The sequence below is a fragment of the Primulina tabacum genome, chromosome 9, assembly GCF_025594145.1.
Source record: "Primulina tabacum isolate GXHZ01 chromosome 9, ASM2559414v2, whole genome shotgun sequence".
Lineage (NCBI taxonomy): Eukaryota > Viridiplantae > Streptophyta > Magnoliopsida > Lamiales > Gesneriaceae > Primulina > Primulina tabacum.
The window spans coordinates 40,755,961-40,767,996 of NC_134558.1; the positions used below are offsets into that span (position 1 = coordinate 40,755,961).

The 12,036-nt window shown below is 38.1% G+C and overlaps 2 protein-coding genes across 2 annotated transcripts; one reads left to right on the forward strand and one right to left on the reverse strand.

Moving 5' to 3' along the window:
- Positions 1-3,880: 3,880 nt before the first annotated feature.
- Positions 3,881-5,203, reverse strand: LOC142504517 (UDP-glycosyltransferase 75C1-like). The gene has a single exon (XM_075617366.1). The coding sequence runs from the start codon at positions 5,201-5,203 to the stop codon at positions 3,881-3,883; it is 1,323 nt and encodes a 440-aa protein (XP_075473481.1).
- Positions 5,204-6,948: 1,745 nt separating this feature from the next.
- LOC142556252 (receptor-like kinase TMK4) lies at positions 6,949-10,407 on the forward strand. The gene is made up of 2 exons (XM_075667637.1): positions 6,949-9,310; positions 9,524-10,407. Exons 1-2 carry the CDS (start codon positions 6,955-6,957, stop codon positions 10,051-10,053), a joined length of 2,886 nt encoding a protein of 961 aa, XP_075523752.1. The 5' UTR covers positions 6,949-6,954; the 3' UTR covers positions 10,054-10,407.
- Positions 10,408-12,036: the final 1,629 nt, after the last annotated feature.

Here is a 12,036-nt window from a genome sequence, read left to right on the forward strand (position 1 = left end):
CACGACTATATCCATTCCTGCTTGATTGCAGCTTCGCTACTACATAGAGACCAAACGTACTAGCCTTGCCCCCAGGGGCATAGGCCGTGTGGTAAGGGCCAAGAGTGAAGGACTGTTACTCCATGTTGGTGAGGGATCGAGTTTCGGCTCCTCCTCTATGGAGAATTTCTCCAGCCAACCTCTCTTCTGGGTACCTGCTGTCGGTGCATAACCCTGATTTACCTCCCTTCACGCCGGGGCTTGGGGCGGCTCTGTGTGGGGCCCTTGGGGGTGTGGGGTTCAACCTTTTTTTTTTTTTTTTTTTTGTACTAGCCCAAGCACTCAAATTACAACTCTTTCGCTATCGATCGATGAATGTTCTCCTTGTATCATTTCCAGTCCGAAGAAACATCGATCCCGCCCTTCAATTTTCCCACACGTTGATCCACACTTGCATTGACGTCACCTTCGTCACCACCGTATAGGCACGGCGGAGCATGGTCAAACCAGTCAGCTCCGAACCCAAAAAGGGCCTCACCTTCGTCACGCGCGTTTTCCGATGGCACAGAGGACGGATATGAGCTGCACAACGATGGGAATCACTACATGTCGGAATTGAGAAATGCTGGCATCCAAACCACGAAAGATGTTATCCACACTTCGTCGGACCAAGGCCAATACTTTACGTACGTGGTCTAAACTCTGCTGCTTCCATGGGCTGCGGAGGTGGCGCGCGAAACTAACATCCCAAGTGCACTTCTTCGGGCTCAGCCGGCTATAGTGTGATGTTTATTACTACTATTTTAACCGGTTTAAAGATGAAATCCACGAAAACTGCACTGATCCCACGTGGAAGATTAAACTACCCGGAATCCCATTAAAGTTCTTCGAACGTGAACTTCCGACTTTAGTACTTCCTACTAACTCTCCGAGCTTAAGCTTTGTGCTTGCAGCTGTTAAGAAGAAACTAGAGAGTAGAGACCCTAGCTTCTGAAGCAAACACATAGTTTTAGTGAACACTTTTGATGCATTGGAGCCCGATGCACTAAAATCTATTGAAAAATATGAGTTGATTGGGATCGGACCCTTGAATACTCCTACTGTTTTGGATGGTCAGGAGTCATGCGGCAATCTTTTTCAGTGGTCGAACTCGAAGATAGAATCTTCAGTGGAATATGTGGCATTTGCTAGCATGGTGAAGCTTCCAAGATCACAAATGGAGGAGATTGCCAAAGGTTTTGCATCGAGAAAGTGATGGATGGAGGTGAAAATGGGAGAGAATTGAGAAAGAATGGTAGAAAATGGAAGGGTTTGACAAAAGAAGCCACGGAGGAAGATGGATATTCTAGTAAGAACTTGAAAGCGTTTCATTCAGTGGTAACCACCGATGGCGCGGAGGAGTCTTCTGTTAGTTTCCTTTCATCGTCTTATGTTATGAATTGTCTCGAGAAATTGGAGATGGGTTTTAATTGGATTTGATGTACTTGATTGTGCATTTTCCAGTTTCCGAATTCCAATCCTTTGAAAGTTCACATTTTGTCTTTTATTTCTTTCCATCACATGAACTTCTGGCCATGCATGATATTTATGCCCATTTTGCAAATTTAATTATTTGGTTTCTATTTTTAGATATTACTCTACTGTTGGCTTTTGCGGAATGGATTCAAAGCTTTAACTCATGGTGCATGAATTCACTCCTAGTGCAAAGCTGGAAAAAGTTATAGAATTAACTGTAAAATATTTGTTCACCTTTATTTCTACTACAGTTGTCAAAATAAACTTACTTACGTTAACTTTATAAAATAGACGAGTGGAATTGATAATTTCTGACCATATATGAGTGGATTATGACAGGATATATTCATGCATGTGATTTAGTGTATTTGACACCACCATATGTGCACATGAGCTCATTCTATATGTTATGTTTGAAGGGTTGTTTTCGTTGATTTTTATACAAAATATAAATATCTTCTCCAAATACAAAAAACGTGAAGTTTATTAATATTTTTTGTTCTCAATTCAGATATTGACAATAATAGTATATTGTATAAAATATATTATGAATATAATAATATACATTGGTGAAGTAATTTGACATCACCGCACCACATCACTCTCTTATTTTTGTTTTCTCTTTTGTCTTGTATATTTATAAATTAGATATTTATAGTTCCAATTAATGATATAGATAGAGAGATATATACACTAAAATATGATTTCGCTTCATGTGAAAATATATTAGCTTTATTGAGAAAATTTAATTAGTCTACTGATCTAGTCATGCATTTTTTTTTTATGTTGAGAAAATTAAATTAAATTAATTTTTTATGACTTGAAAAAGCGGCGTCACTGTTTTTCGATGCTCACAGAATAAGCTCCAGACTAATTCAAAAATATGTAAACTTGGTTAGTGACGTAACCCGTATTGAGCAAGCTCTATGCAACAACTCGTCCGAGAAAATATTGATGGGAAGAATCGAATTCCTTATCATTAGTCAAACACTTACATATGAAATTACATTAGTATTTTGTATAATTCATGGAACATCATGAGTGTTATTCATTAAAGAATTTTGTAATTTCACCGCACCTCTCTTAGAATTAACTATGAACATCTATCATACTAATATATACGAGTAAAACCAAAATGACTCGACAAACGATCACCAAAACCAATTTTCGGAAGAATCAATCACTTGAAAAACTATTAATTATTCAAATCTAACACCCGTACGTTTCAGCTGGAAGCAATGCTTTCAAGTTCTTGGAAGACAACTACGTATGGACGTGGATGCGCGCGGGGTTGATGGTTTGCTTAACCAGAAAAGGTTTGGTTATAGCCTATAGGTGCTCTGGCTTGTTTAATCAATTATTCGAGGTCGATTAAAGATGCGGAATTGACGGTTATTCGAGCTGGTATGGACTTTTGTTTGCAAAAAGGGTTTCCTAATTTGTGTATTTTCTCGGACTCGTTGCAAGTGGTTCAAACAGTAAACCATGATAGAGAGAACCTTCTATCTTCCTCCATGGTTTCTCTTGCCAAAACCCTTCCATTTTCTTGCATTCTCCCTCAATTCTCTCTCCATTCATCACTTTCTCGATGCAAGACCTGATCTCATCACTCTCAACCACGCCATTTTCATTCAATTTCACTCTAACCCCTACCCTCCACACATCTTCGATCAGCTTGGCTACCATCAGCACGCCACACGACAGGCTCGATCACCAAAGTCGAGTTCCATCCGCAGGGTGCCACGAAGCACCCTAACATTTGTGTGTCAGAACCTCCAGCTGGGAACACCATTTGGCACTATTTTCCCAAGTCTTCCGAGTTCTTCCATGCTACTCAACTTCTCGTCTTCTTTATCCTCATCATGCTTAGCTCGAATAACCCATAAAGACACCGCTTTTTAGAATCTAATAAACCTCTCGCGATCTCTTCCATCTGTGGTTTTGGGAGATTCAACACGCTGCCGAATGAGACATAGACCACTGATGAATCCGGCTTCGAGCTCAATCATTCAATGTAACCATCCGATTTCTGATCAATGTTGTTCGATTTAAGCAATGTCACTAGCTATATTTTTATATACCTTTTGTAGCTTATGTTTGTGTCTGGGACAAAAGTTATACTGCTAGCCATCATAATTTAAAAGTGATTTATTTTGTTAGCCTGATTTGAAGTTTATGTAGGTTCACTTGGAGTTTCGAATAAACATTTGCCAAGTGTTGTTAAGTGTGATTTATTTTACTAGCGTGAGTCGAAGTTTATTGTGTCTCAAGAGTTTACTCAGCGTATCAAAAAATGAAGAGGTTCCAAAAAAAAAAAATTGTAGCGACTTTATTTTTGTAATACCACCCCGTTTACAGTCCATTAAGATTTAAGACAATCTCTGACCTAAACCTTATAGTTGCCATCCACGACACACTTCAAGTTCTTGTTTGTTGAACCACCCTCTTTGACAACCTCCATAGCCAAGCCTCTCCATTTCTTACAATGATATCTGATCTCCCTCCCCCTCTCTCCATCCCTCATCACCATTTCCAGGCATCTCTTGAACTCATCTCTCCCAATAACTACGTCTCCGTTGACCCTAGCTCTCACCCCCGTCCCCCACACCTCTTCCACCATTTTTGCATTCGTAGTTTGATCAGAAAAATGTGGACAACTGATCATAGGAACTCCAGAGAACAAGCTCTCGAGTGTCGAATTCCATCCACAATGTGTAACGAAACAGCCGATGGATTTGTGTGCTAGAACCTCCATCTGCGAACACCATGGAACTATGAGGCCATCCCCATTTTTAACCTCGTGTTGAAGACTTTTATGTATATATTCTTGTTCTCTGTCTGTCGTTCTGATGACCCACAAAAAGGGTCTTTTTATTTCTCTCAGTCCCTGCAGGATCTCTTCTTTTTGCTCTTTCTTTAGCACCACTATGCTGCCAAATGAGATATAGATCACAGAATGTTCATCTTTGTCATCTAGCCATTGGAAGTAGTCTTCATTTTTGTGGAACAAATCGGCACCGTAGGATTTTTCCGTCAAGCCGTTCACGTCTCCACGGGTGAAAGCCGATGGAATCAATGGGCCAACAGCAATAAGATTCATCTTGTCTTTAAACGTCCTTATTGCATCTTCCTCTAATTCTTCAAACGTATTCACAAAAACACACGGTTCAGCGTCATACTCAAGTTCTTGTATGTGTTCTTGCATCAAAGGGATCATAAAAGTATTCAAAGGATCATCAGGTAGTAGGAAAGTAGGCAGATCAGTGGCTGAAAACAATGGCAATTGTGGAATCTTTACAGAAACAGAAGTTTGAAGCTCATCTATAATTCCACCATTAACATTGTAAATTCCGTCATGGCCGTTGAAGAAGCGGTGATAAATCGAGAAGGCGGTGGCGCATTGTATAGAAAGAAAAGCAGAAGGAACTTTCACAGAACGCGCCACCCTCGCCGCCCAAGGGAGGAGAAAGCTGTAAACTAAACAGTCCACCTTTTGGCCCATTTCTACTAACTTCTCAAGGATCTTTACGAGATTTTCGGAGCCTGCCTTCATCAAATCCGCCATAAAGGACGAAAGACCATTCGGCCGATTCAGGGTCGAGGCCGTCGTAGAAAGAGACATAAGACAAACCATTGAGTGAGGGGAGTGTTTCATGAACACGTTGCAGGCCGCGGCCGGTGGTGGTGAATGTGACCTTAGCTCCGCCATGTGCTAGAGTTTTGGCTAGTTGAAGAGTCGGATTGATGTGTCCTTGGACGGGGAAGCAGATGATCAGGAAGTGGCGGCGATTGGTGTCGTTGACTCCTTGTTGACGCATTTCCATCCTTCTTTTGCACGAGGAAATGATGCAGAGGATGCCCAGCGGACGTCAAATTTTATAGTTGGTAACAAAATATTGCTCCAAAACATACACACTCAGTTTCTTGTATATGGTCATAAAAATCCGTATATAACATAGAAAGTATTTCTTTTCTTTTTTAATATAATTTGATTACGTGTATCTCTCGTATTTTTATTGAACTTGACATGTATATTCATAATCCAAAGAATAACATATTGATCACATAATAAAAAAATATTCAATATATAACATAGAATAATCCTAGTCGTTGTCGGTATCATGATACTTCTAAATGATGCGAGGATTTCATCGTCAAATATATTCGGAACTAAGCTTGGAATGAGACGAGATTGATCGAGGAAGGATAAATTAATGATTATTATTTATAAGGGCAAATTTGGATTTTTTATCTCATAAAAAGGTCATATAACCAAGAAAATGAATAAAATATTAAAGAAGAAAAATATATATATGTATCAAGAAAAATAAAAAATATTAAAAAATACAAAATATAAATCATGGAGATAAAATTTAACAACATAAATTATCAAAATCGTAAAAAATCAAATACACAAAACGAAAAATTGATTACCCTTGCACTTAATATGAGTAAAAGCATCGTATATGCTTGGAATCTCAGAGTTGCTGTATATGTTAAACATCCAATAAAAAGATAAAACCGTCCCACAAATTTGTCAATGTGAAACATGGAAAATGCTAGTCATAATAAAAGTTATACGCAAACTTTGTTGGAATTATTTGTTGAGTTCACGTAATTTAATTAATTATACATGGATCAATTATGTAATAAAGAACTCAATAAAATGATCTAATTAATTATGAATTTTCAAAGTATTAAATAAATTGGTATGATCCATAGAAACTCAACCCAAGTAAGTATTTTTTGATGGGTTGAAGACTTCTAAGATTATATAAAGTTATAGTCCCCAAGGCACAGAGAAAATAATAAGAATATATACGTCACACATATTCTAAATCTTTCTCCTTCTCTGATCAGAGACAAGAATAAGGTGATTGATTCTCAGCCTTGGAAGATCCATAATTCCGACGCTAGATCAATCGATCGATTCTGATACGTGTTTACTGTTATTTATATTTCCTGATAATTCGACATGAATTCCTAACGTATTATGATATATGGATTCAATCATATAATTTATAAATTTATTTTATTAAATCTCCCAACAAACTTATATATTTTATAAGATAAATCACAAAAATATATTTAAATCTACAAATATTTATTTTTTTATTTTTATTATATATTATCCTTGAAAAATATATATTATCATAATCTAAAAGTAAAATAAACCAACATGACTGAGAAATGAATGTTAAATGAAATAATAATATGAAGAATTTATTTATAATTAGTGTAAAGTAAAGTAGATGCATTTTTATTTTATATTTAAAGAGATACACGTTCTATTTGATGAAATTGTACGTGACAATATTAAATAAAATATATTTTTCACAATTTAATTTAATAATAATTAAATATATATTTGGGTTCTAACAATTCAATCTAAAAAATTCAATACATATATATAATGAATAAAAGGTAAAATTTATATTTAAAAAAAATGGTTTTACAGGTATGGGATTGAAAATAATTGAAATTCCTGAAGTATCATCCGATCAGCCCAAGCTAGCCCTCTGTCTTCTCTTTGGTATCCTCTCTGATTATATTCCCACCTGCACCGCCGTTGCATCAATGGCCGTCCACCACCAACTGCTTCTCCTCCTGCTCCCTCTACTTTCTTTTGCCGATGACTCTGCGTTCATGTTAAAGCTCCTTTCCTCCCTCTCCCCTGCCCCTGCCGGCTGGTCACCCTCCACCCACTTCTGCAACTGGACGAACGTCAACTGTGACACGACCTCCACCTTCGTCACCGCCATCAACCTCGACTCCGCCTCCGTCTCGGGAACACTACCGCTGGAACTCAACAATCTAACCATGCTCAAGTCCCTCGCCCTCCAGAAAAACTCTTTGTCGGGACGTCTCCCTTCTTTTGAGAACATGACTTCACTCGAACAGATATATCTCGACTTCAATGGCTTCACTTCAACTCCCAAGAACTTCCTTTTAGGCCTCACGAACCTTCAGCTATTTTCCATCAGTGAAAATTCCAATCTGGGTTTGTGGGAAATCCCTTCGTATCTGTCTGAAAGTTCAAATCTTGTTTCTTTTTTTGCTAGTAATGCTAGCATCGCAGGTATGATTCCGGATATTTTTGGGTCTTTTCCAAATTTGCAGAACGTGAGATTGTCTTACAATAACTTGACTGGATCTTTGCCCGGGTCTTTTGCCGGGTCAGAAATTCAGAATCTTTGGCTCAATAATCAGCAACAGGGCCTATCTGGTACCATTGATGTATTGTCCAACATGAGTCAGTTGTCTCAGGTTTGGTTGCATTCAAATTCATTTTCCAGCGGGATCCCAGATTTATCAAACTGTGTGAATTTGTTTGATCTGCAGTTGAGGGATAATAGATTTACTGGGATTGTGCCGGTTTCTTTGACGAATCTGCCAAATCTTCTTAACGTAACATTGCAGAATAATAAGTTACAGGGACCTTACCCTCAGTTTTCTGACAAAGTTCATTTCGACGTTGGGACAACTAACAGCTTTTGTTTGGACAAACCCGGGCCCTGTGATCCGCAGGTGACTATACTTCTTGATGTTGCGGCTGCACTAGGGTATCCCACGGCGTTGGCTCAATCTTGGCGGGGGAATAATGCTTGTCAAGACTGGAGATTTATTAACTGTGACTCGCAAGGGAAGAATGTTACAGTGGTGAACATGGCGAAGCAGGGGTTTTCGGGTTCTATTTCTCCTGCATTTGCGAATTTCACTTCTTTGAGGAATTTGATATTGAGTGATAATAATCTTACTGGTACGATTCCTAGCATGTTGGTTACCCTGTCTCAGCTTCAAAGTTTTGATGTGTCGAATAATAATTTATCCGGACCAATTCCTTTATTTCCTCCTGGTGTGAGGTTTAGTAGAAGTGGTAATCCGTTTCTTGGCAAGAATGTGACTGGTGAAGGTGGGGAGCCGGGGACTGATTCAGGACTTGTTTCTCGTGATGGAAGCAAGTCTGGTTCACCAAAAAGTTCGGTTTCGATCGGTATGATTGCTGGGGTTATAGTAGCTGTTGTGGTATTCATTGGAGTTTTATTGTTTGTGTCCTACAAATGCTATATGAAAAAACGGCAGAATCGATTTGGCACGGTTGAGAGTGCAGAGCAAGGCAGTGAAATGTGGAAAACTAATGTGCTGAATGGAGTTAACGGACATGCTAGTGTTCCAAGTGAATTACATAGCCAAAGCAGTGGTGACCATAGTGAAATCCCTGTTTCCGAAGGTGGAAATGCAGCAATCTCGATACAAGTTCTTAGGCAAGTGACTAATAATTTTAGTGAAAAAAATGTATTAGGTAGTGGTGGATTTGGGGTTGTATACAAAGGCGAATTGCATGATGGGACTAGGATTGCTGTTAAGAGAATGGAGTGTGGAGCAATGGGAATGAAAGGGACGAATGAATTCTTAGCTGAAATCGCTGTCCTGACCAGAGTTAGGCATAGACATCTTGTTACTCTTTTAGGATCTTGTGTTAACAAAAACGAAAAGCTTTTGGTGTACGAGTATATGCCACAAGGAACCTTAGCCCAGCATTTATTCGGATGGCAAGAATTGGGGTATCAGCCTCTGACATGGAAGCAAAGGATTACGATTGCGTTGGATGTAGCTAGGGGAGTCGAATATCTTCATAGCTTGGCCCAACAAAGTTTCATCCACAGAGATTTGAAGCCGTCCAATATTCTCCTTTCAGATGATATGAGAGCAAAGGTTGCAGATTTTGGATTGGTGAAAAATGCCCCCAATGGGAAGTATTCCGTGGAGACGCGTTTGGCTGGGACATTTGGCTATCTTGCACCTGAATATGCTGGTAAGCATTGTGTATGGAGTTCCTGTTATGTGCATGTATTTTAAGGTAGCTGCAACTTTTATGAATACAGGTTTTGCAGAAATGTTCTAATGAGTTCTAAATTAATCTTAAGCTTTTAGGACAATAGCCTAAAATTAAATTCACGATATGTGTTCTTGAATCATTTTTTATAATTCCTTGATGCAATCCATATACTTGGATATATTTCCACAGCTACCGGAAGAGTGACTACAAAAGTAGACGTGTACGCATATGGAGTTGTTTTAATGGAGATAATCACCGGAAGAAAGGCCCTCGATGAAACAATGCCCGACGAGAAGTCCCATCTGGTAGCATGGTTCCGAAGGGTCCTAATCAACAAAGAGAACATCCGAAAATCCATCGACCCCCTTCTTGATCCTAATGATGAAACTTATGAGAGCATTTGCAAAGTGGCTGAATTGGCTGGTCACTGCACAGCCCGTGAATCATTTCAGAGGCCTGATATGGGCCATGCTGTGAATGTCTTGGGACCCCTCGTGGAGCAGTGGAAACCATCTAAGCCCGTAGAACAAGAAGATGAAGAAGAACAACGTGGTATTGATCTCCATTTGAGCCTGCCTCAAGCGCTGCAAAGATGGCAATCTGATGAAGGTACTTCAAGAATGTTCGATGACTTATCTTACAGCAGTCAGACTCAGTCGAGTATTCCATCGAAACCAGCTGGATTTGCAGACTCGTTCGGTTCTGTGGACTGTAGGTGATGTCAACGAAGTACTGACGTGCCAGACGTTTGAGTTCGAGTCCCACATGGTTCGAGTCTTGTTTCGGTCTGTACTGATATCAGTAATCAAGTTCGCAAATTGTATTCAATTTATTCTTTTGTGCCTGTTTTGATGATAGGATCCTGTTAACTGTATTGGATGAGTTTCTTGATTGATTTTAACAATGTAAAATAGGGGCAAGCTAGCTAGCAATGGTATTCTTACAAACAGAAACTTGTAATTTTAGAAAATTTAAACCTCAGGTCTGAACTTTACAGTGCTGCACATGTCATCCCTATGTTCTAGACTGCAATTTGGTTTCTTTATGTTTAGAAAATGAGAAACCATTATTCATATCTGAGTAATTATGAAGAAACAAAAGTGAGACTGATTAAACAAACAAATGGATGTTACAGACAGATACAACCAATACCAGGCTGTTTTAGCGTATCATGATGAATAATATCTCGCGTGGGCCATAAATTTTAAAAGATGAAGTTTTAGAAATTTGCTGTAACTAAGCTGGCTGACATATGTATTAAAAAATATGCGTGGCTATTTATTTTTCATTTTAAATTAGCCAACTGTCTTTTTAGCATCAGCCGATTCTTCATTCAAAGTTCGGTGCATATTTTAAATCGAAATTAACGTTGTTTCTGCGTCTTAGGTGGCCTAAACAAGCATATTTCATGTGCATGGTCGTCTGAATAGTACAACTTCATTTATTATGCATGAAGAATTCTGCCGTCGATTTTAGGAACTCGTCAAATTTGTTATTTTAAATTAGGATCTGAATAAATAATAACCCATAGATTCAGATTTCTGGATATAGCAATAAAGTCAATTATTTCAACTCGCCTAACGTGTCGTGGGCATTACATTTTGATGTCTTAAATCCAGCTAATATGATATATAAATAGGAAACTCGATTGGATTCTATTTTATCATGAACTGATTTAGATAAAAGTAAGAATATTCGAGGTACACCGGATAAATCTTAGTATTTGCAAAATCATTATGTTTTGTTTAAAATAAGAGACTATGAGAGAGACATTTACAAATTTATTATTCATAGGTACGAGGCAGGAGGTATGAAATAAAGTATAATATTGCGCTGCATATCCGAATGAGTAGTATTTGGGCCTAAAATAAACATTGGGCTTAATTAACAAAGAAAACCAAATGGCCTGAAATGGTTGACCATTTAGCTTCGTTAAATATCTATATTGTTTTATTAAATTTGAGATATTTAGAGTAATTAATTTTGATGTTATGGTCTGTTTTAATAATTATATATATTTATAAAATGTTAAAATTTTCATGCAAGTTATATGTATTATATGTAGTTCTGCGGATAGAGTCATTGTTTCTTGAGGTTCATGTTATATGTTCAATTCTTACTGAGGTTATTTTTTTATTCTTTTATTTTTCAATTTATATATCAAAATTATAGTGTAGTCTCTCACTGTTTCTTATATTTATATTTTGATCCTCATTTAAATATAAATCGGATCAAAATATAAATCAAATGAATTATAAAAAATATTATAGAAGCGCGCAACGCGTGCGTCGGTGCACTAGTTTAAATTAATACACAGTAATTCCTAAACTAACAAATAACGCACGTCTCAAACAGCTAAACAATTCGACAACACCAAGCCAAGATCCTCCATGCCCGTGTAATCAAATGCGGCTTAGGTCTTTATGGACCCTTTTATTCCAACACCGTAATAGGTTTTTATGGGAGAAGTCGCCACCTGAATGATGCCGTTCAACTGTTCGAGGAAATAAGACTTGGCCTCATGGGCTTCCATTTTTACCGCTTAGAATCAAGCCAACCTCCTACCGTCAATACGGATTCTAAAAAATCTTCGAGTTTGTGGAGATTGTCACATGGTTTTGAAGTTCATGTGCGGTATTGCGGGTAGAGAAATTGTTGTCAGGGACCAGCAGATACCATCATTACAATAGCGGTGTGTGTTC

Excerpts from the sequence above, each read along its gene's own strand:
- LOC142504517 (XM_075617366.1), bottom strand. The coding sequence starts at position 5,203 with ATGGCGGAGCTAAGGTCACATTCACCACCACCGGCCGCGGCCTGCAAC.
- LOC142556252 (XM_075667637.1), top strand. The coding sequence starts at position 6,955 with ATGGGATTGAAAATAATTGAAATTCCTGAAGTATCATCCGATCAGCCC. Across the intron at positions 9,311-9,523 it reads TCTTGCACCTGAATATGCTG|CTACCGGAAGAGTGACTACA; the intron begins GTAAGCATTGTG and ends ATATTTCCACAG.